General features: G+C 47.9%; 1 protein-coding gene across 3 annotated transcripts in view; it reads left to right on the plus strand.

Moving 5' to 3' along the window:
- OTUD6B (OTU deubiquitinase 6B) overlaps positions 1-25008 on the plus strand; it is a 379632-nt gene that overhangs the window by 209303 nt on the left and 145321 nt on the right. For 2 of the 3 annotated variants that reach the window (XM_069621341.1, XM_069621342.1), the window contains exon 3: positions 11436-11480. The exons of the other annotated variant lie outside the window; for it this stretch is intronic. In XM_069621341.1, coding sequence (XP_069477442.1) covers positions 11436-11480 — 45 coding nt within the window. The remainder of the gene's footprint in view (positions 1-11435; positions 11481-25008) is intronic. 3 annotated transcript variants of the gene reach the window in all.

Here is a 25008-nt window from a genome sequence, read left to right on the forward strand (position 1 = left end):
TTGCGCATCGTGTCGGCCCCCTGTGTCCTAAAATGAATCCGACCTGGTCAGAATGCATTAATCGGGGCATGTGGACCTCGAGTCTGGCCGCCAGTACTCGTGTGTAGATTTTGATGTCAATGTTAAGTAATGAGATTGGGTGGTAGGGCCCGCATTGCTTAGGGTTTAGGGTCTCTGCCCTCCTTGGGGATCACAGTGATAAGTGCCTCCGAGAATGAGTCGGGGGCTACCCCGTCTGAAGAATGTCATTAAATAAGTCCACCATAAAGGGGAGAAGAGACTATATAAACGTCTTGTAGAAGGAAGCTGTGTATCGGTCATTACCAGGTGCCTTCCCCAGTGGAAGCCTCTTTATCACTTTCTCGATCTCATCGCTGGTGTTTGTTACACTTCTGCAGCAGAACGCTGTCGTGCGGCAAAATCAGCCTTTCAGGACATCTTTTTTGCACCAATACAGGTTGCCGTGGAGACTGTTTGCAGCAGGGAGATGTTCGTGTCAGGTGCCACATAATTTGCGTACTGCAAATGAACGCAGCCCACGGTAGCTCCTCCCCTCCCCCTTCTGCAAGTAAATCCAGCGATTCAGAAGCAGCGAGTGCTGCTAATCATGGCGTTACGCATCACTCCCGTGTTGTGTGCCTTCTGACTTCCAGTCTTCGGATTACTCTCCGTCGATCATTCATTTGATCAACTGGCTTACGACCCGTCTGATAACTGTACCCGGACTTCTTTTGCCTTTTGAATCTGAACTGCTTTCTCCCTGCCGGGCCCGGAACGTCCTCGGATTGCCTCTGCCTCGCGTCTGATGTTTTCCTGCCCAGAGACGCGGATAGCATTTTGGAACTATTCATTACCTTCCTCTCCAGGACTGCCCTCCTGTCTGTCACGCAGCTCCGTGCATACAATCCTTGAAGTCCCTGGAACGGTATCTCCCACTAGCGTGAGTACACTTGATAACGTTAGTCATTGTCCTTGCCTTTTTACCCTAATTACAACATCTGAAGTGGGCTCCCCCTACCTCCATATGTAGTCTACGATTAGGGGTATTTCTTCTTACCATTGCCAACCACCACTGAAAGTTCTGCCTCCCTGTATACTGAACACTGCTCTTGTTACTTCTGGAACTGTGTTTTCGTTCACTTCTTCTGCAAGTTGTGCATACTGAACGCTACCCTGTTTATGCACCAACCCGTACCTAGTGCGTCCCTCGTGCCGCCCGGGGTAGTTTTCCTTTACTAACTCCCCTTTTGTTATTTTCGTTTATCGTTGTGTGCAACTGCTTGGTTCCATCCTTTTGTGAAGTACTCCTTATTTCAGGTTCAGGACCATCATACATCAGGTATTCCACTTGTGGGGGTTTTTGTCCAATTGAACAATCAGTGTTTTCTTACTAATCCCTCTTGTGGTTTCTTGCAGTGTTGGTTTGGCGGTGCGCGTGTTCCCCGCTCTTTTCTGCAATCAACACCTCGCTCTGTCTTACCTTGAACAGCAGAGAGGTATATCGTATAGAAGAGCCCCTCTTTGAGGAAGCCTGAATCATTGAATTCAGGGGAGCTGTAGTACTGGAGGCGGATTACTATACCTACTTGTTTACGACCAGTGGGAATCCAGGTTGTCAACGCCCCACTGCGTTTCTGATGTGGTAACAGTGATTGGCACGTCTAGCATTTCCATATCGTTGTGGCATATCCACCCCCCAGCAGATATTGTTCTATTTCCGTTTGCTCATGCACCACTTCAGATTTGTTTAGACTCTCATAGAACTTTGCGAACACCTCTGAAATCTCTTTCGGATTTGTCGTCCGTGCACCACCTCCCCCCGCTATGGTAGCAATCGACCGTTCTGCACACTGACCTCGTAACCTAGAAGCAAGCAGCGTGTCTTCTTTGTCCCCCTTTTCATAGTGTTCAGATACTGGAGTTTGCGGACAACCAGGCCCTCCTCTAGGAGCCTGAGCTCCTCTTTTATGCCTGGCCTCTACAACCCTTTCCACACGCTGCTCAGTGGAGTTCCGAGCGGCAGCATCTAAGTGTGCAATCTTTTCCCTTAACCCAGTCTTTATCGGAGCCCTTTCTCTTTTCTTACTTGTTCCCTCCCTAATCAGTATCCCCCTCCATGTCGCCTTCCCCGCCTCTCACACCACTCTCTTGGGTACTTCCCCTGTGTTGTTGAATTCAAAATATTCCTTTATCCCTTTCACCATCTCATCACGGAAGACGTGATTTTTCCATAGAGTTTCGTTACAGCGCCATTTTACCCCCGTGTGGCAGAGTCAGCAAGTTCATATCAACAGTGACCATGTCGTGATCCGACCATGAAATTGGCGCAATTTCGGAGGCAGTCGCAACTTCCCCCACCCCCTCAGAAAGGTATAGATAATCTATTCTGGTGAACATGGGATGGGGTGCAGAGTTTTTCTCGTTTGGGTGAAATGCTCGCCAAATGTCCTGTAGCCCATATGTCCCCATCATCTCCACCACCACTGCGCGACCACCATCTGCAGGTTCGCATGCTTCTGGATTGGCAGACTTTCTGTCCAACATGGGATCTGCCCATAAATTAAGGCCTCACACTAGAATTATATGGCCTATGGTCTCCAATATTATCTTTGGGACTGTATGCTGTAAAAATGTAGATTGCCCTGCGTTTGGATCGTAAAGCGTCGCAAATGTGAACATTATATTGCATACCTTTCCCACCACCACAAGAGCCCTCCTCTCTGTGTCTGCCCACACCTTGGTCTTCTCCAGGTTCAATCCCTTCTTCACCAGTATCCCCACCCCCACCATCCCCGCAGAGGCCCAGAACACCAATATTCCGTCCCCAATCTGGAGTGACCCTGTGTTCTTCTCCCTGTACGTACTTGGTCTCTTGAAGAAAGAACACATCTAGTCGTTCCCTCTTGGATTCCCTGCAGACCAGCGATCGTTTCGTGGGCAAATTCAGGCCCTTTTCATTGAGCATACCTACCCTGAGAGGACCTACCCTAAGGAATTCAGATGTCCCTAACATGTCTTACTTCCCTCATATACCACTCGCAAGATGAGCCCATGCCGCTGTTGCTTTTACCAGTCCCCCCGCCCCCAATTTACCCATCCCTTTTACCGTCCGATCCATCCGGGTCATCTGCACCTGGCTAGTCTGCGGCCCCATCTCCTAACATTCAAATTATCCTTGAGCCCCAACTCCCTCCACATCAGAGAAATATCCAGTTCAATCGGTAGTCTCAGAGTCATCTGAGTCTAAAAATAAATGCCTCACCATAGGCGCTGCGGGTTACGACACAAGCAAGCTTGCTCCACTGTCATCATTGTGTCCTCTGAACAGCATCCCACAAAGTTGCGAGTACCTGCTGCTGTTTCTCTCCTTGTTTTAATGCAAGCGCCCTACAGTTCCGGTGTGCCTCCCCCGGTGTCTCATGTCTGCGTCGTAGGAGTCGATTGGCACTCCGCAGATGCAAATATATGTCCGAAGGGCCTCGCACTCAGGGCACACACACTTCCATTGTGTACGTTTGGAGTCGCCTTGCATGTTTGCAGTCAGCGTCGTTCTGCCTGTATTAGCCATTCGTCCAAGGCGAACAAGCATCCCGCCGGCCTGGGCATCGGATTCCGCAGTGCTGGAATGTCTTGCTGGCATATTCAGTGCTCCATATCCGGGGATGCGTTCATCCTCCTAAACTTCCTCGATCCTGGTATTCGGCTGTGCTTCGGGCCTTTGATTCACCATTCTCTGTCATCCGCACTTCTTCGTTCTCGATTTGCTTCATCTCCCAGGTCGCCCAACAAATCATTCGTACAACTCTGGATATCCCTCTCCGATTTCAGCTTAATCGTACTCCCCTCCCATTCAAATGTAAGCGAGAAAGGATAGCCCCAGCGATATCGGACGCCGTTCTCCTTCAGCCATTTAGTGAGCGGGATGCACTTCCTTCTCATGGCCAATGTAAGAGCCAACATGTCTTGGTAAATCGAAACCCTTGCTGTATCCAGGGGTATCTGTGCGCTACGCTTGGCCTTCTCAAGAACCCTGGCTTTATCCGCATAATTGTGGAACCACGCCAGCACTGTCTTTGGGACACCTGCAGCACCTCCAGCTCTATGTATGCGGTCCTTTTTAGATCTGGTTCAGTTTCCTCTTCTCTTTCTGGAATTCCGATAATGCGTATGTTGTTGCGTCTTTCCCGGGTCTCTAAATCATCCATTTTCTTCCCTAGCTTTAATGTCCGCGATTCTCTAGTCCATTTGAGATTCTAGCGTGCCAAGAGAGGTTTGGTTTTGTTCGACCTCCTCAAGTCTTTCTTACATTTTATCTATTGTTTGTGTAATTTTGTCGACTTTTCCACCTATATCGGCTCTCAGGCTTTTCATTTCGTTCAGTAGTTCCACTACCGCAACCAAACGGCTTTGGTTGCGGCCGCCTCTGCCCCTGAGGTCGGCATTCTGGAGTCTGAGGAAATGGCAGTGTCAGAGGAATATGTTAATTACAATATATAATACCTCAAGACCCTGTGTCAACGAGAGGAGTGCATGATCCCGTCAAATGGAGAAGAGGGGACGCGCCCCAAAATTGGGTGCCCAACCTTCTCTGTAGTAGATGGAGGTCGGGGTCAGCAGAGAGAACCGCACTTTCCAGATGTGTCACTCTTGGAGGGAGGGGGGGGGGGCTAGTGCTTCACCGGTCCGGGTAGCCCCTCACGTTGGTCCCCGTTCCATTGGGGATAGGGCGTAGATTTCGGTGGTTTGTGGGAAGTTTCCACTTTGAGAGAGGCCTCGGTCTCGTGTCCGGTGGGAGAGCGTGGTCTTTAGGAGGGCACACGCCCTGCTAGACAGGGGCACAACCCTCTAATATCTTTTCGTGTTGGGCACTGCATTGGGTGCACACTGATGCTGGGGTCTCTCCACTATTCAGGGTGCTCAGTTTTGCCTCTCTTTGCGACTTCATGGCATGCTCGGTTCTTCTGTGACCACAGGGACCTGTTGTAAAGACTGGAGGGGGGTGTCTGTACTTCTGCTCTCTATATGGCACAGGAGAAGCACAGAGGACCCCAGCCAAGATTCTCTATTATTGGTAATGTAGTCGAGCAATCAAGGCCTAGCTTCTCAGGAGGTGATTCAGGCTGGTTCTTAAGTACAGTGTAGTCCCCAAGCCCCCACAAAGGAATGTCCACACACTCTATTAGTTAAAACACAGTGTTAATATAATCAAGGTTCAAGGCTATATACACCATCACAATAACTCACTTTGTGCTCAGTTCTAAGTGGTACCACAATTATTATCAGATTTCATCAAAGTGCATCAACTGTACTCTGGTTAAATGTCACACAAATCACTTAATAAAGATAACCTACAATAGACATAGAAGGGAAAGCAGTTGGTTAGAACAATTGTCAGAATACTAGCCCCTACCGTTAGACAAAGTTCTGTGTGGAGTTCCCCCCCCACCTGGGCAACCTGTAAAATAAAGATATACCACAAACCCAGTCCATATATTGTTCAATGAGTCTTATTCCCTTCTAAACATTTTCTACAACCTCAGTGTACCTGGAATAGCAGAGTTCTTCGAGGAGGCTTCGAGGGATCCTTCTTTTTTTTTTTTAAACGTTTATTTACAGAACATCAAAATTACATACAGTAGAATATACTCCATGAAACATTAAAATCCCCAAAACAATCAAAGCGTTTTACAAAACAACTATGTACATTGCGAGACATAAATCATACAAAGCCCTCAACCAAATCCATGACATCTCCCAATTACCCACCCCACAGCCCCCTCATTTACACCTGTGCAATACCATGTCTAGTATAACTGAAGAAATTTACCCCAGATTTTCTCAAATAAACCCAATTTCCCCTCTCTACTGTAAAGCGTCTGCTCCATTTCTGCCGAGTTCCGCATTTCAGTCAACCAAGTCTCAATATTCAAAGTCAATACAGATTTCCAGTTTCGCAAAATAATTTTCTTACCGATCATTGCCCCTCTGAACAACCACTTCTTCTGATTTTGAGTAAGATCATCCAAAGACTCCTCGCTCCCCAAAATCACCACCTTGAAGTCCAGAGCAGGCAAATTCTCAATCACCTCATCCCACACCCGACCAATCTCACCCCAGAACAACATCACCACCCTGTAGTCCCACAGCATATGCTCCAACGCACCCGACACATGCATACATCTCCAACAATCCGAGCTCTCTGACATCCCCCTTCTCTTCATTTTCTCAGGCGTCCAAAAAATCCGATTAAGAATCTTTATCTGTCGCGACCTTTCCGTAAGCCCCAAAGAACACATCTTAACATTCTCACACATCCGTTGCCACAACTCTTCTGAAATGTCCGACCCAATTCTTCTACTCCACTCCTCTATTGGCAAGTCATTACCATTCTAATGTGACACAATCTCTTCATATACTCGACTGGCCAGGCCCTCTTCTCTTCCAACTGGCTTTCTCGTAAACAGACACTAATCAATTCTCCGCTCAAAGTCCACAATCCCAATCGACCTTTTAAGCTTCACGTAATCAGAGGTCTTAAAGTTCTCAATGTTAAAGCGCTGTTGCAACTCCCTCGCAGTCATCCAAATATCATTCTTAAACAGATCAGCCACCCAACGCACTCCACCCAAAAACCAATCTGCCCAAAAAACCACATTACCATTTATCCTAATAGCAGGATTCAACCATATCGATGCAACAGGTTCCTTAAATGCGTCTACCCCTAAATGCACACACACATTTTTCCATGAACTCCTCAAGTTCTCAACCAGCTGATCTTTTCCACAACTCTGTTTTGACACAGAAGTAAAGACAGCTTGCGGTGTCAAAGGCCCAATTAAGCTAGTTTCAGCCTCCACCCACACATCATGCAAGTCTTCCACGAAGGGAACCAAGAAATCCTACATGAAAGCCAAATGATAGGCTCTAAAATCGGGAACCCCCAAACCTCCCCTACTTAATTGCAATTTCCACAACTTCAATTTTGGAGGCTTCCTATCCCACAAGAAGTCTTGAAGCATCCTGTCCAAATCTTTCCAAAATGATGATGGTATCATTAAAGGAAGCATACCCAAAACATAATTGATCCTTCTTGAGTGACTCCCTTTAAAGCAGGAGCCACGGATCGCCGATGGGCCTCGAAGAAGGTGAACTCAGCGTCGAGAATTCTCGCTGGAAGTTTCGAAGGCGTTGAGTCAGCAGCTTCGGTCCTGGCGGTGCTCGTCGACGACGAGTCGAAGACGTCCTGCAAGGAAGAGGCGTGCGAGGCACCTCGATGTCGATAGTTCAGGACTGCAAAGAGTTTGTGAAGAACTGTGGCCCAGCAAGGGTATCAAGTCGCCCGGCGTCTCTACGGTCTTTGGGTGGCGGGAAACCCACCAGCGCATCGATGGCCTGGCCTTCTCAGGCGGGATAAGGCGGGCGGTGGTGCGGAGGAGCGTGTCTGTGAATCAAAAGTCTTAGGCAAAAGGAGCATTGCTGCTCCGATCGTCGATGGCACGGCATCAAGCGGTCCCCGCTTCTGGGCAACACGGATTCGACGGGCCTCCAGCGGTTATAGCAAACCTGTGAACCCTGGTCGAGGACGGTGGACGGAATGTCCGGTGCTTATCTTCGTTCTCCTCGGCGGTCCCCGTCTCCGGTCGGCAGCCTGTTGAGGGTCTGACTTCCAGGGAGCTTCTGCAAAGGTTAGCGGTGTTCGATTGTCCCTCGGAGCACGGGAAGAGGGCGCCTAACCAGGTCTTCTCTTGGATCAGTCTCAACGGCTCGGCGACCCTTCGGATTTCGGCGAAGGGAGACAGCAGTCAACCTTCTTCTTGAGGCTCGGCTTCGAGATTCAACTTCAGTTTTAACTTCAGCTTCTGAACAAATTCTAGCAGTGAGAGGCCCCCAGATATACTAGTTGATCTCCCATTCATTCTGTTGGGTCACACTCAGGCAACCAGTCACTCAGAAGGGCATTCAGCAGTCAGTCAGCCAATCGGGCATACAGTGCATTCAGGCCATTCTCCTCCCTCTCAGACACTCGCAACAAGGAATGTATATTGGGACAAGTACCCAGCCATTCAACACTACACACTGCATTCATACCAGTTTTGGGCAGGGCTGTCTCAGTCATTGTGTCAAACACCAGAAACCAGACATCCACAACAAGAAGTGCATATTGGTCACACACTCCATTCACCCCAGGTCCCACAAACAGGGTGTCCCCACGACAAATATCACAGGGAAGGCTGCAGCCAGTCTGGCCTGGACATCACAACAACACCATATATGAAACTTCCACCCAACAGCCAGTCAGGGGGAAGGGACAGAGTCGGGGGCTTCCCAGAGAAAACAAGGTAACGGGCAATAGAAAGGAAGAGGCCACAGAGGCCATCTTGTTTCCTATCAGGAATACACTGCTTCCAGTGGCAGGGCATGGGTATCACAAAATGGAGGATACTCGGGGCAGCTGTCAAATTCAGCATGGAGCTGCCACCAGCCCATACCCTGCTCTGTGGGCCACACACAGGTGCCCAAAAACTTACACTAGAGGCACAGGGTTGTACCCCCACCCATGGGTGCCATAAGGGTATCCCATGGGTCTGTACACCAAACCAAAAATAGGAAGAGCTGCACTGCAGGAGTCCCACATGGACTCCTGGGCAGAAAACAATACAGAACACAAATGAAAAGGACTACTGGACAAGGACAGGTCCTCCCAATTCATTTTCAGCATCACACCTGTTCATACTCCACAGTGGAGGATGCACTTCACTTGGACCTACCTATCGTGGACCTCGGCTGTAGCACAATGCCTGGTGGAGTTTCGGGGCACAGGGGAGCCCTGTGTTATCCATGTATGTGCGCGGGGGATCGTGGATGCCTGCTGCCTCGTATTTTCCCCTGTATGCAAAGTAATGGGCACTTCAGAGCAGGAGGGGTGTTTCTGCGTGGCCTACCGTGTCCTTGGGTGTTTCCAGAATGATTCCAGCAATGCGACTCGTGTCCGAGCGCTTTCATTAAACATGAGTTACGGGTATTGGGTCGTCCAGGCCCCCACTCACTCCTACATGCGTCATAGCACAATTGCTGTATGCTGTTTATAGAATCCATCCTTTGGCCTGCATGTGCTCTCCAAGACGCAGCATGCGCAACAGGCGGCTCTGGCAGTGTTCTTGAGTATCGTGGGTTGGGGGCCACACTTGGGGTAGGTGCAGGCCTGTCCAGCCCACTTAAAGCACCAGGATAATTTCTGTGCCTAAATGGGTCCAGGGTCTGGAATCTGACCTCCACCTTTGCAGGGACCATTGTGTTTTGTGGATCATGTAAATGCTGGCTTGTGCGGGTGGTCATGCTATTCACTGTGGGGGGCAGTGATGATTTATCCCCCACAGTTCATTCCTCGCCCCTCTTTGCCGCGCCTTCCTTTTGGATTCGTTCTTCCTCTCCCTGCACACCGGCGCGTTCAGTGAGGCAGAAGTGCGTGATGTGGGGAGAGGCCGTTGGGCAGGCCGAGCTGCATAGTATCGGGGCACCGGAGTGCCAAGCAGTTCACTTTAGGGCTTGTGTTCCGGTCCCCAGCTGGGGAAGAGTCTTAGAGTAGATGGAGATTGCGACCGCGATCGGCAGCAAACTCCTGGTTACTTTCCGGGGTGCCAGAAGTTCAGAAGGGCTCAACATCTATGGGCACTGTTTGTCATGGGGCCCGGACCTTAATGCGCCATATTCCCCAACAGTTAATCCACCAATAAGTGCTGGCCACGGCGGCGGATGGGGGAGAGATGGGTACTCCGTGGGTGCAGGTGGCAAGGCAGCGTTAGCGGGCTCACCTTCTCAGAGTCCACACGTTGCGGAGTCCACACGTTGCGGAACTGCGACCTGGTTAGCCTCCGCTCCACTCTCTCGCTCCAGGTCCTGGTGGGGAGCAGCCAATTTCCTTCGTTGTGCAGGGAAGGTCGCTCTCCGGAGGGGCACTGTCTCGGCAGCAGGGCTCTCCTCGGCGTTGTGGGCACCTCCGACTCTTCTCTTGGGGCGATGACCCAGCTAAGGCCTGCAGGCGCGCACTGGAGCTCTGTGCCCATTGCGCAGTCAGACGTTGAGTTGTAAAAATCAATTATCTCGATGAAACCAAGTCCTATTTTCGGGTTCCATGTGTTAAAATCGCAGCAAAAATTGCTGTGGTTACAAAATATTGCAGCAAAAATGCTGTGGTTTTGCAGCCACAATCCATGTAAAGGATGCGGGGGCACCCCTGCAACCCCCAGACACATTATACCATTTAAGGGGAGCGGGGGACACCCCCGCTCTCCTTAAATGGTATAACAGGCTTCACCTTTACCGGGTCAAAGCACAGCATTTTTGCAGCATTTTTTTTTTTTGTATAGGCAACATTTTTGTCGCAATTTTATCACTGCATACCGATTTTCGTCCTATTTATTTATTTATTTATTTTCCCTCCGATCATGGGGGCCACCTTCAGACGCTGGATTCTCTGTTTCATTAGTGGGGGGGGCCCATTGCGGGGGCTCAAGCAGCTTTTTGGGGCCGTGGGACAGAGCTCACACGGAGGAGATGTTCATCCGTGCGCCCCCTTGGTGGCCAGACCGATAGTTCAACTTTTAACCCTCGAGCTTTCAGTTATCAGGTCTCTTGCCTTCGAGGACCTGAATCATAACGTCATTTCACCAAGAAATAGTAGACACCAAAGAAATGAGAGCGTGCTTTGATAACAACCATCATTTGCTTCGAACCCTACAATTTCCGAAAATGTTTTGCTTTCCCAAAGGATACTTTCTAGGTAATTCACAACCAAACACTTATTCAGGCCGCAATAACCATGTAATATGACATAGGTTCCTTTTTATATATTGATTCTCCGCTACAAGATGGCGGCCATGCTTAATTCGAGTGAGCCCCAAGAAAAAGGGACTACTGATCAACGCAACGTGGCATCTCTGCGTCCGGTTACCACGGTAACCTATGTATACAATCTCAGCTATGGCGCCTGGCTTCTGTACAGAACGAGCCGACGCGCATCAGAGATTTGATTGGAAGTACGGTAAGGTGCTCTTCTCTAGTAACCTTCACCTAATCCATTTCTGTTAAAGATTTTAACCTAATACGGCGTGATTAAGCACAGTAACGCTGATACAACTAGATACTTCATGAGTTAACGGCTCTGATTTCAGCCGCGCAACATTGCAAGCGGCCACAAGGGTTAGAGTACAAGCATGAAGAAGGGCTTATAACTAACCGCACATTACAATGTATAACTCAGTGTTTACACGCCTAGCATTTGTTAACATTTAACGGCACAGTAAAATATACGACCAAGTGTTTTCAAACTTAATATCCCAACATGAAAGCAAGGATTTTCTTTACTAAACGGCCCAAGGGCACAAACTCTCCCCCTTACTTTATTACACTAATGGGCAGCTTAATATTATTTACAGGAACAGAGGGATTTAACCCAGGACAAAACAAGCTTCAAATTATTGGTAAGTGCTCCGTTTTTATTGAACTGACAAAAATATCAATTTCTAAATTATGACAGTTGTTTTTTTAAATCAAAGAAAACCGAATATTCCATTTAACCTTTCTTAACATACAATATTATTTATCCCTTTCCCTTCCCTACACCAACCCTATATTGTCTGTCCTTTCCATAGAGTTGATCCATCTGTGCTTTACAAACTGTTTTTGTGTACTATTATGTCATGATTCACAACTTATGTTTATTTCATTATTAATTTTTACTGTCATAATATTGATTCACAAATTGTGTTTTGCGTATTCAAAATGAACTCAATTGTACTAAACTGACAAATTACAGATCATGCCCAGTTTTCAGAAAGGCTGCAAACAGCTGAAACAGGTGTCAGCATAAGGGCTTTGTAAAACAAAATAAAAATGCAACCATGCTAACTAGTTAAGGTGTTGTACTAATTCCTGTTCGGCGCAGTTTTTGACAAGTCAGAATTACATACCTTCTCAATTGTTTATCACAAAATACCATAGTTCCTTTATCAAACAAATTTGGGTGATAGCTTCACCCCTGGATCTCCCTCGGTCGGGCTCGGACCCCTCTTGCCTCTTGCGGGATTTCTCCTCCCTCAATTTCTCAATGTCTTTTTCTGTGGGAATCACTTCCCTTTCTGTCACAGTGCTTGTAGATCAGTCTTTCGATTGTACAGGGATTTAGCTTGACCCTCTGTATGACGCTGGCCTTCCTGCAGCCTTCTGGTATTTGTAGTTTCTTTCATATGGGGCTCAACCAGAGTCTCTTGAGTTAGCACCCACGTGGTGCATTTTTCCCCTCTGTAGCTGGTCTCCCCTTCAGGCTTTCAACAGTCCATTCAAAGTTCATCTGCTTTAGTTCAAAACTTGCCACTTTGCAATTCTCACTCAAAACGGCTCGTTTTTTTATCGGTTCTCTGCTCGACTCACTGGCTGGATGTCAAGGACGGTACCACGGGCGCAGGAACTTCCCTCACTCCTGCTTATCGGCATAGGCTTACCCCGTGTACAGTTGACATCTGCTTAAGGACACTTGTGCTATTTCGCTGTCTTAGGCTCTCTTCCTCGAAGGTTCTGTGGGCTTCAGATGAAAAGGGATATGTCACTTCTCTCCTCGCCACCCTCTCGCTTCCTGCCGCTTTTCTCCTTCTCTTAAACTGCCGCGTATTAGCCGTCTCGTCGTGCTTTCTCCCTATCTCGCCTTGCTACTCTTGCACTCGCCTGCTCCACCTTTTATCCCTACGGGGAAAAGGAAGGGCTGTCGGGTGTATGATTTCAGTCAATTGCCTGACTTTGGGCCTGATCACGACTTGGGCGGTAAATGTGGCGGATTATCCGCCGGACCTAAATAGCGCTAACGCCAAGGCACCCGGCGGATAATCCGCCAGATCACGAGTCATCGTGCACGCGCCCCGGTCCAAGGCGTTAGCGCGATTAGCACGAACCCTTAAATCCGGCGCACCGTGCGCTACCGCCACCTCGCGCTTATAGCGTGCAGGAAACGCGTCACCGCCGGAACGGGAAATAAAGCGGCGGCCATCTTGGAAATCACAATCCGTCGGATATCACAGCCACTGGAAGCCATCCACGCGATCTGAACCCTGAAAATGAGCCAAGAGCGCACTAGGGGCAAGTCTGCACTGGACAGGGTCAGAAATGATGGGGAGGACTGCCGCAAGTGCGAGGCATCCTGTCCCAGCACAGGAGTGCAAGCAGGGGCACAGGAGCAGGGCCACCCCCCCCCCCGACCTCACACCATGGGAGGAGAAATTGACGGGCCTCATCGACATTGGAACCATTGAGGGCATTGGTGGAGCAGAGGCAGGGACTGGCATAAATCCAACGGCAGGTGAGTCCCATCCCCAAATACATGCATCTGAATGAGAGTGAAGACATGTGTCTGAGGCACTGCATACACCCGTAAGTGAGGGCCACATCCCTAGAACGGTAGTGCTGCCTAGACGACCCTGTACGTGCAGTGCATGAATGACAGGGGCAGGGGATAGACTCCCATACCCATAGCACAGCTACGTAGAGTGGTACTGTGCATCAACACAACCACAAAAGTCTGAGCGCAGTCCACCCCAACCACACGTTCTCATGCAGTGTACCTCCATGCACATCCACAACAAGCACCACATGGTGACTGAACGGAATGCAAGTTGACTGCGTCATTGTCACTGTCTTCATTCACACTTGTTTGCATGACCTGCATCACACAAATGTATGTAGCATTGTACTCAAACCACCCCCTATGTTCCCCACATGCACACGTCGATCCCAACAGCCTGGTGATGATGGCGATGAGGCCACACCAACAATGCGCCCACAACACCGTGCCTCCACCAGCACCCCCCAAAGATGCCGCACCCATGGGAGACAACACAAGGGAACACCCACCTTACCCCAACGCAGCCCCGCCAGACAGCAGGGGCAGCCACATGGCCGCAAGGAGGCGACCGGCAGCTCACCAGAAGCCACCATCCACAGCCCCGATGCCGAGGGAGAGAGGCCTGAAGTGGAGCCCGACGTGGGAGCAACACCTCCACGTGGGCATCATGCCACCGCACAACACTCGCAAAGCAGTAGTGATGGAGAAGGGGTGTCAACACCCCATGGAAGCCCAAGACCAGGCAGACACCAGGCAGGGAGTCACCATGTGCCTGTGCGTCGCTGCAGCACACCGCAGCCCGATGTGGACACTCCGTCCTATGGGAGTCCAGAGGGCCAGTGATCTGAGCCAGGCAGCCCAGTCCAGTCTGGTGGCATGTTGCCATGCAGCCTCCCCCCCCCCCCCCAGCGCCCAATTCGCGGTCCACCACCTGACGCACCAGGAGAGCCCTTTGTCACTGGGGCAGCAGTCATGGGCCGAATGGATATCATTGAGGCAAAACAGGCCCGGGTGGAAGGAATGGCAAGGGTCCAGAGCCGGCACATAAAGGCCGTGAGTAAATCCATCCGGCATGGGTGGAGGTACATTGCACGGGACAATGCGCGCACAAGGCAAGTTGTGCAATAATGCACCGCTGCCCTGACAGGCTTTGGGCAACAAGTCCGCAAATTCACAGAGGCAGTGTCAGCACTGGCAGAACAGCAACGCGAGGCCAATAACCTCATGCGCCAACACATGATGGCCAGCGCTTCCATACCCTCCACTTCCACAACACCCACAGAGGGTTCACTAGACCCATCTCCGAGGCGACGGTCCATGTGCCACCTGAGGAAACGCACACCGGAGGGTCCTGGGAGAGGGAAGCGCCCGCGCCCATCCTAGTGGTGCATGGAAACATTGTTGTTGGCCTGATGAGGCAACTGCACAATTGGGGGTGGTACACTGGGGGCAGGGGGGATTGTTGGGTGTTCACTGGAGGGAGGGGGGATTGTTTGAGGGAAAATAAATTGCGTTACAAAAAACACAATGCATGGACAGTAGTGTTTGTAACAAATGCAATTTGGTGTTGAATTGACATGTTCACAATTTACCTATTACCCATTTCTAATGGAATCCATCAATCAATCCCTGTCTGGCCGACCTCCCTTCCCTCTGCCCAACCCTTTGTGCATGTGCAACACCTTCTGGCACTTCATCGCCCTCACTACCATCATCAGGTGGCTGCACATGTGCATCAGGGGGCAGTGGCACATTTCTGCGACAACAGATGTTGTGCAGCATGGCACATGTCAGTACAATTTTTGAAGCTTTTTCTGGTGCATACATCATTGCCCCTCCCATGCGGTCGAGGCACCAGAAGCGTGCCTTCAGCATTCCAAATGCCCTCTCCACGCAGATCCGTGTACGGGCATGGCCACGGTTGTATGCCCACTCCGCCGCCGTGTGTGGGTGACGCACAGGGGTCATGAGCCACGTGTACTGGGGATATTCAGAATCACCTGCAGGGGAGAGTAAGCCGGTATGGGGACAAGGTAAGTCCAGTGGGTGTACAGAGCCCTGTCATCAGTGCGATTTTGCCATATTTGGCATGTGGCCTATCACATTGTGGAGTGTGCTGTCCTATGGGCACGATTGAATCAATGGGGTACTCTCCACTTGGTACGCCTATGTTTCTGTATGAAACAGTACTCATTCACTTGTCGCAGGATGAGGGGGCCCTTCCATCTACTTCTGCTTGACAGAAGTGGCTGCCTCATGTGTCATTGCAAATCTATTTGGCTGCAGTTGCATTTGCTGCTCTTCACTATTCTGTACTGTTCTCCATGCATTTCCATGGCCATTTTGGGGACAGTGTCTGTGGGATGTGCATTGTCATTACTCGGCCTACTTATGTGTGGGGCATTCGTGGATGTGCCAGCTCATGGTTTGAAATTCCATTACTGTCGGATGGCCAGGGTGGGATATCTGGACTGTGTCAGTGTTTTGAGCCATGGTGCTACTCACACAGGAGGCTTTGTTGTGGTGGGGATTCCATATGTCACTGTGCCGCCAAATGTCTTACATCCTGCATGGGTGTGTTCTGCTGTGTAGGACATGTCCAAGGTTCATCGTGCAAGGTGCTTGAATGTGTATGCTGCTGTGATGCTGCTGACTATTGGGAATGATGGATTCTGTGACAGGCACCATCAGTTGTGGATTGACATGCTTTGTGGAATACATTTGTACTCACCCAGTGGCCATGTGTTTTGGCCTCGGTGCCTTTCCATGTATGCTGGCAGGGTACTGTTGCGTAGGACCATGGAGTCGTGGGTGGATCCTGGGTAGCGGGCACAGCAGTGGCTGAAGGTGAGGTCAGGGCCACATGTCATCTGCACGTTGAGGGAATGGTACTGTTTACGGTTTCTGTAGGCAGCCTCATGTGCCTGGGGTGGTACAAGTGCCACATGTGTGCAGTCCAGGGCTGCTATTACATTCGGGACTTGGGCAATGGCATAGAATTGACCCTTAAGCTGGTGCACCTGTGCCTGTGTGGCTGGCAATGCAATGTGTTTGTTCACATGATTCAACAGTGCATCAGGCACCTGTCCCAGCATGGCACTGAATGTGTACTGGGCCATTCCATGCATCATGGCAACGGTATGTTGGTAGCTGCCAGTCCCAAGTAATTGAAGCACAGACACGAGCTTCACTAGGGGAGGTACCGCCGTGCTGGTGGCTATGCGGCTACATATGTCACCCTGGATTGTGTCCAGCAACTGGGTGATGGTTGCCCTATCCAGCCGATATTCTGTCACCAACTGACCATCAGTTAGGGCCCAGGGTGTTGGCCTGACCCTGGGGATGGCTGGCCGCCTTGCTGGTGCTGCTCTCATCCTCCTTCTCCTCATTCCCACTGCCCCCTGCACTCCCAGGGACCTGGCCTGGTTGACTGGCCTCTGTAGCTCCAGACGCAGCTGGTAGAAGTCGACATCAAGGCTCCCGGCTCCAAATGGCAGCATGGTGTTGGGGAGGGTGTGTTGTGCATGGGTGGGTCCTTTGTAGGCCTCTGATTTGCATTGCTTCCACCCGGGCCCTCATTGCTGTCTCCTCCCTGCTCCTGCTGGTGTAATGGGGTTGGGGAGGGTGTGTTGTGCATGGGTGGGTCCTTTGTAGGCCTCTGATTTGCATTGCTTCCACCTGTGCCCTTATTGCTGTGGCCTGTGTTCTGTTACCTCCAGCTTTTTGCTAGAGGTATTTTCGGCGGAATATCCGCCGCTTTTCTGGCGCTAATCGCGCTTACGCCGGACTCGTGATTGATGATGTTTTAGTGCGAATGGTTCTTGGCGCTGTTATGGCCGGCTCTTGTACAGCCGGCTGTCCTTGCGCCGGGTGTCCTTGCGCCGGCGGTATTTGGAGTCATGATCCGACGGACCCTTAAAATCGGCGCTAAGAGCGTTACCGCCAATTTTAAGGGTTAGCGCCCAAGTCGTGATGAAGCCCTTTGCCTGACCCTCGGGTTGGGACATGTCACGTACACAGGTTTAACATTACAAGTCTGTTCTCTTTCACAATGTGAGGATGTGTTCAGGGTCGAAAAGGAGGGTGGTAGATTTCCTGAGTGTCCTGCAGGGTTGGATGGAGAAAAGGTATTGTCAGATTGTCTGATGTGATATGATGGGGAAGGTTTGCGAAATGGACGAGCATGACCGGGATGTAGAACAGAACATAGGGGATTGTGGTAATTGTAGTACTCTGTCCAAGTAGATTGGGATTTCCGAAAATGATGATCAGAAGGACTGGATTGGTGGGGTTTTGTCAATGCAGCACACTGGGGTTTCGGGAAAGAATAATTAAAGGGACGTGAAGGAGAAGGATGGAGAGCATTTGGATAGGGAACAGGAAAGCAAGGATTCGGAGAAAGATTGTTTCTGAATACAACAGGGTGTGTAATAGATTCAGCAGAGGTGGAGGGGATGGTGGATTTAAGAAAGGGAAGTTTATTGGGTGAAAGGGATGTTGATTAACTACAGCCCATAAAAGCCTCAGGGACCTCGTCCTCCTCATCCCTTTCTGCGATATAGTACTGCGTCTCACCTGGGGCATTTCCCACAGTACAGCCCCGGGCTCCCCTACCCAGGTGATCCTCCCCCACTGGTCCGGTCAGGTCCCAGCGCCGAAATCCTGCAGGAGCAGATGAAATGCCCACCAAATCCCCCAATCCAATAACCCAACGGTTAATTGAAACAACTATTGAGTTGACCAGGAAGGGGGGTAAGGGGAATGGAGAAAATAACAAATGGACAGGATTCTTTGGGTTCCCTTCGACTTCCTTACAACTCTGAACACCAGAACCCCTGTAAATAACACAGTATGGAGTTCCATTAATCACAACTTTCATTCTGTTAGAAATATATATATGTTACTCCCAAACCCTCCTTTATCTGTCAGCCTCCTAAAAATTCCTAGTGGCAATCTTTAAAGAGATAGGAGTTCTTTCAGTTCTTTCAACTTGTTTGCTAGCTTGTAACTGAAGTACCCTTCTGTGACTTCTAATTCCCCTGCTAAATGTTCCTCTTTCACTTCCGAAATTGTCGTCTTACATAAATTCTTAAATCTGAAACAACTGTGAACTGGTCCTTCCTCCAGAAGGATAGTTGATTTAATTGTTCTTTAACTTTTGCTTTCAAGCATATACCCAGCTCTTATTGACTTTTGCTCAACCTTTAAAAGTAGAACTAAACTATTTTTGCTGCTACTGTTTTATTCTCCATAAATTTGTTGTCTTACAAATGGTTTCTTATTGGCAATACTGGCTCTCATTTCTTTACTTTTCTGCACTGCCTCAAAGTTCCTCCGTTTGCTTTCACCTTTTTAAGAATTTATTTTTCTGTGCTTCTCTCTGTTTATCTAAAGTTGCTGCTCTCACTAAAATAGGCTTGTACTTCTTACTCCGATCCGCAGCAACGGAACGTGAGCGCGAACAGCTGACTCGCCGCGCCTCCACTGATGAGATGGAACCGAAACATGCACTCCAATTATCAGTAATCCGATCTCCTCAGCTGTGAATTACTACTGCGCAACGCATCTGATTTCGGGGACGTGTTACGCGACTCACTTCCTGACTTCAGAGATGCGTCGAGCCACGCCGTTAGCTCCTTTCTTCTAATGCGGTTTAATACGACGCGCAAAGGAAGAGCATTGCAATGCTGTTTACTCATGCGCAACCCGAACACGGTTTTCTCCTTCAAACGGATGCTTGCGCATGCATTAATGTCCAATTCCAAATATATTACACTTATTTACGATTCCCGATGAGAAACCTGAAGCTTCACAAAAGTAAGCAGATGCTTTTATTTAGACTTCCAATTTACAGATCTTCATAACAAAACTGTACATGCAATTTTCACTTGGCTTATTTAGTCTCAGGCACTTTTGATGTCTTTTCTTCCTGGTAGTGTGGTTTCTTTTCTTTTGTCTTTAAAGTCTTCTATGGAGCTGTTGAGCGCTGTGACAACTCCTAAATAGGTCTGGAATGAAAGGCAGTTTAGAACCTCTCCCGAGGTTCCAAACTGCATCACAATAGTCTTTTGCCAATTATTCCTGAGCAGGAAGTTCATCTTGGACTGGGACAATGGCAGCTGGCTAACATGATGGTCAAGGAAATATTGTGAACACAACCCAAAGCACAACCTAAAACACTACCACTAATGCCTCCTGTTACCCAGGGACCTGACAGGTCCACCCCCAGGAACTGAATCCAACGGCGATGGCTGTGTCCTGGCCACCTGAATAAGGGATTCCCAAGGTCTTACTGGGAGAATACCCTCAGGTGTCTCACAGGAATCATGCCAGGACCTGGCAGCTGTAGTGGCCGAAATGAGAGATGCAATCACCCTTTGAGTGTGCAATATTGCTGTGATGCTGGAGTTAATGCTGTAGTGCTTATCCGCCATTGCAATAAGGGTGATGGCAGCAAAAAACAAGCTATGGGACTGCAATGACCTAATCGCTGTCCTGGAGCAAAAAAGCCAAGAACATGGATATCAGGCCTCAAAATGTGCAATTGCCATTGACAAAGGCTAATAGACTGTTGGCAAGTAAGACATTGTATAATTTTGTATATGTGGATAACCGAGTGCTGAATAACTTTTTCTGCCTGGTTAGTAGCTTCAAACGTGGCCTTTACCCCTATGGCACTCATGATTTAAAAAAAAAATGCACTGGCAAGGATGGAGGACCCAGAGGGCAGGGTGAGACTAAGCAATGTGCGGATAATTGGGGTGACGTTGAGAGGCTGATGGAAACCCTGAAGCACAACTGTCCATGATATTTGCTGTGGAGAGAGCTCCTAATTTGCTGGGTCTGTGCCTGTATCCCTGGACTACTGCTAGTGCTGTTCAGGCAAACACTTTAAACTCCAACGGTGGGGATGAGGTGCTGTAAACAGACACAGAGAGGGGTTCAACGACCTGTGGATGTGCTTGAATCAGATACTACCCGGACTTCACATTGCGGGTTCTGCAAGCAAGGAAAAAGTTGAAGGCAGCCATGCATGTAAGGGATGTTGTATATTTTGTGCTATACCCAAACCAGTTGGAAGATTTTGCGTAAGAACCATGCCCACTTTGAAGCAGCAAAGGTGACGGGCTTTGCAAAGCAAACAATGGCAGATAGAAGTGGCTGCGGCAGGAGCTAGCAGCACCAGGAGACGACACATGCATCTGAAGATGGAGCTACACTAGAGGGGGAAGGATATGTAGGAGGTAAGATTGCCAAGAATGCAAAGGCAGAACCAAGAGACAACTGGTGTGCTTGAGGTGCAAAGTGGAGAAGCATTAGCTTTGTGAAGAGAAGCCAAGGACAGTGATGTGAATGGGGAAGGCATACATGGGGACACCAGCTGGTTACAAATTGGCAGTCAGAAAAGAGTTTGGGTGGGCTGTAGTTGGATGACTAGAAATGAACCGAAATATTAAGTGGATGTGAGGGAGAGGTACATGAGGTGGCAAAGCTAATGTGCAGGAGGCAAAGCTAATGTGCCGTGCCAGCTGAGGAGGTGGATAAATGGAGGTGTGGAAAGGGTAGGATATAGTAGAGGGCTACCAGCGATTGTATGGTGGGAACAACAGATTCAAAGTTCAAATTAAAATGCTTTATTAAATCAATTGTCCGGAAGGTAGAAGGCCTAACCTGTGCTATGCTAAGGTGGGATTTCCCTACCTGAAAGAAACTAAGGAAATTTTGAGTCAAAGAGTTCAACTTAAGTCGGTCTGTATCCAAAACCTATTTTTGCCCTCCCAACTAAAGCTAACCAATGTGTAGGGATGTCAATAATAACACATTTCTTTTTATTATTAAAATGTATTTGTTTATATCATAAACGTTTCATTTATTCTACATATATAATGTTGAGATTAAATGATAGTTTCAAACATCTATTTTCTGTTTGAGCAGGCTTGTCTGTCTGTCTATCTTGTTCTTCCGTATTCAGGTTTCTGTTAACATTTTAGTTAGCATCTTCTACTTTTCACTTCTTTCTTTTCGTTTCCATGTAATTATATCTGAATTGGGTGGGGTTCAGTTCACTCATATTTTTCAGTCAACCTTCCATCTTTGTCGGATACGTGGCGCCAGATTACTGCATCTTGTTTTGGGAGTTTACGTTCCCATTTCTTCCATGATGTTGTTCCAAATTTGGATGATGGTGAAGACTAGTTTTTTATTGTTTCCCAGAAGGATTTACGGCCATCATTCGTTGGAGCCCATCTGCATTTTGGATTACAAAAACCTCTCCCTGAATTGGGTACGCTTCTCTGTTAGAGCTGGACATACCATTATTATATGGTGTAGATTTTCTATACTTACTTACAAACTATACTTTAGTTTGTTTGCAGAATCAGCAGTACTCTTGATTCGTCTGGATGATTTTCCTTTTTGCCAGCACTTAACGTGTTGGCAAAATGTTTAGTCGGAGCCTCATGAAAGTGTCTTGTATCTGCTGTGCTGGAAACATCTTTCGGTAGTTTGGAGGATCGTTGATTGCTCTCGTCTCGCATTCGCAATGGAGGTCAAGTTGATAATTGCGCCTTCAGATGTATTGTGGTACTCCAGTCGTTCTAGGCAATTTTTTGTTTTTTGCTTTTTGTGGTCGTTGTGTTAGCATCTCCATAGAGATGTCTGCATCTATTCTTTTGTACTCAACAAAATACTGTATTATTGCTTGAGGTTGATCTAGAGTGAAATATTTCGATTGCCGGTAGGGGTTTGTAGCTCAGCATTTACATATATAAATCTAGTTGTTTCCATGTAATGATTGATTCAAGCGACTGAATTGCAAGTTCGTAGCGAATGCGAGGCATTGGAAAAGATGCTAGTAGTGAAAGAACCTTTCTCCAAAATATGGCTTCGAGTTGTTGCCAGACTGTGCGTTCGATGTTAATCATCGTATCTCTGCCATATGTCAGGATTGCGGTCACCTTTTGTCTGTAGAATGTTATTACTGGGCTTACAGAAATATTTCCAAATTTGCCATGTAGAAAAAGTCCTTGGCGAGCTAGGGCATGTGCCTTAGATTTGAGATGTTTAACCCAATCTTTTTCCACCTCTGACTGGTTGATCCAAACGCCTAAGTATTTGATTGTTTTTACTCCTGCCAGTTTCTGGTCCTGCAGAAAGAAAGAGTGTAGCTTCTTTTTATTCATGTAGTCACGAGTCAAAGTCATGATTTTTGTTTTTTGTGCATTGATCTTCAACTGATCTGTTTCCATGTAGTTTTGAAGCTTGGTTAGGGCTATTTGAAAGCCTCTTGGGGTTTTTGCCATAATTACGATGTCATCTGCATACATCATGCATGGTAGTGAGGTCGCATTCACTTTTGGAGGATTTATCGTTGGCGTCTGTATGTTTTCCTCGAACTCCGATGTAAATAGATTTAATAATGTGGCCGCGAGGGGGCAGCCTTGCTTCAAGCCATGCTAAATTCTAATTGAATCTGATAACACTGCATCTTTCGACATTCTAATTTTGATAGTGGTGTTGGAGTATAATTGCTTTATCGGTTCCAGGATTTCTCAGGGACAGTCCCACACAGACAGTTTGTGCCAATGTCGAAGGCAAGTTTGAGGTTGGCAAATGCTGCATATACTTGTGTTTTGCTCTTTATTGATCCCTGTTTTACTAAGTTAAGGAGGAGCAGGTTGGGGGTTATGCCGATGTTTTTGACAAATCCAGTTTGTCTTGTAGCTTGTTTTTTCGCCTTCTATGCCCAGATATTGATTTTTTCTAATAGAAAAGTGCCAAAGATCTTCTCGAGTGGGTCGACTAGGGCTGTGGCCCAGTAATTTCGCCGATCTTTCGTCGCTCCTTGTTTATAGATGGGAATCAGGATCGCAAACTGCCATGACCTAGGGATGGAGGTGGTTTGGGCAATTAGTTTGAATATTTTGCTGCATAGATCCGCCCAAATCTCAGGGTTACGTTTGATAATGACATTAGATAGCCTGTCTGTACCCGGGGCCCGTGATACATTCAACTTCTGGATTGCTCTCAGGATGTCTTCATGGTCCCATGCAAAGTCCCATTTCTTTTCAAATTAGCTCTTCTTTTGCGGATGGGGTCTTTCTTTGTATAGTTCTGTGAAATGTGCAATCCAACATTCTTACGGAACATCTGATATCATTTCTTGTCGCGCAGACTGTGGGTTTAGGAGGTTCCATAGGTCTCTTGAGTTGTTATTTTTTAATGCATTTAGCATGCTTTCTGCATCATATTGTGGAAGCAACATTCTTGTTGTTTCATCCAATTTTTATATTGTTGCTTCTCGAGTCTCATCTGGTATTTATCTATTTGAGTCTGTTGTTTTATTGCTTTCAAGTTCCCCCGGCGTTCCTTCTTTTTTTCGGCTACCTGTGGGTTGAATCGATCAGTATGGATCTGTCGTGCGCTTTTCCTATTCTCTGTAGCTTGCTTAAAGGGGCAGAGGATCCACTCAGTTCATTTTCTCGGTGCCTTCAAGCTTTGAAATAGCATAAATTCCTGGGAGCTTTCTCATTTGCCGTTGAGTTATTCTCAGTCTGGTCATCCCACTGTTAATTTCCAAGGTCGGGAGGTTGACTTTGACCTTTGGAGTGCTTTCGTTTGTCCAAGTCTGTATCATGATGTAATGATCACTGTTCGGTGATCGGATGTTTTCAGTTGTGCAGATGTTTTCATTTATTCCTTCAGAGGTATAAATGTAGTCAATTATGACAGTTGTTTTGCCTCGTGCCCACGTTGGCGTGGGGCGACCTGTTGCTTTATCTAAAGTATCAGACAGTTACAAGTTTCTGTTCGCTGTTTCCTTGTTCCAGCGTTGGACTCGTGGTGGGAGCCTTTCTTCCTCAATCGTGAGTCCAGAGCTGGGTCGAATAAATAGCAGTTTAGATCTCCGCATATGAATTCTATGTACTTGAATTTCTCGCAAGCTTGATCTATGGCACTAAAGACACAATCTATAAAGGTTTTGTCACTGATTGTGGCCGGGCTCCAGTACATATTCAGTATCCCCAGTTTTTTTCTTTGAGGTAGGGTTTCTGGCTCCTGGAGGGGTTGGCAACTGGAACGAGGATGTTGGATAATGGTTAGTTGCAGCCAGGGATTTAGATTTATTGATTCTATTGTTTCCATGTTTGCTTCCACTTTAATCAAGGTAAGCAATCCTGAAGATGGCTGACCTTTTTTTCTTTAGATCGCTGGGTTAATCTATGTAATGAAACCGTCGCAAATCAGTTGGTTGGGTATCCAGGACTCTTGAAAACATATTATCGTCATCTATAACGGATGCAAATCTTAGTTGCCGGAGTTGCTTCTCATTTTCTGTCAGCTTCAGTGTTTTGGAGGATTAGAAGTATATACGCACCCTGTCCGGTCTTTGTTCGTCGATGAATTCAACGCAACAACATGTATGTCTTGGGATGTTACAGGTTGGAGTTAAGGAATAGCCTGAAACAAACGCAAGATGTTTGTTCTGTTAAGGATGAGTCCATCTTGGAGGGTTTCAATTCTTTCCAATTTCATCCTGTTTTGGTTTAACTGTTTCAATGGGTCAATGAACTGCGGCAGTTTCAGCACGCCTTTGTTGCAGCGCTGGCGATTCTCTC

The sequence above is a fragment of the Ambystoma mexicanum genome, chromosome 5q (assembly GCF_040938575.1).
Source record: "Ambystoma mexicanum isolate Mex_15411 chromosome 5q, UKY_AmexF1_1, whole genome shotgun sequence".
NCBI classification, from domain to species: Eukaryota; Metazoa; Chordata; class Amphibia; order Caudata; family Ambystomatidae; genus Ambystoma; species Ambystoma mexicanum.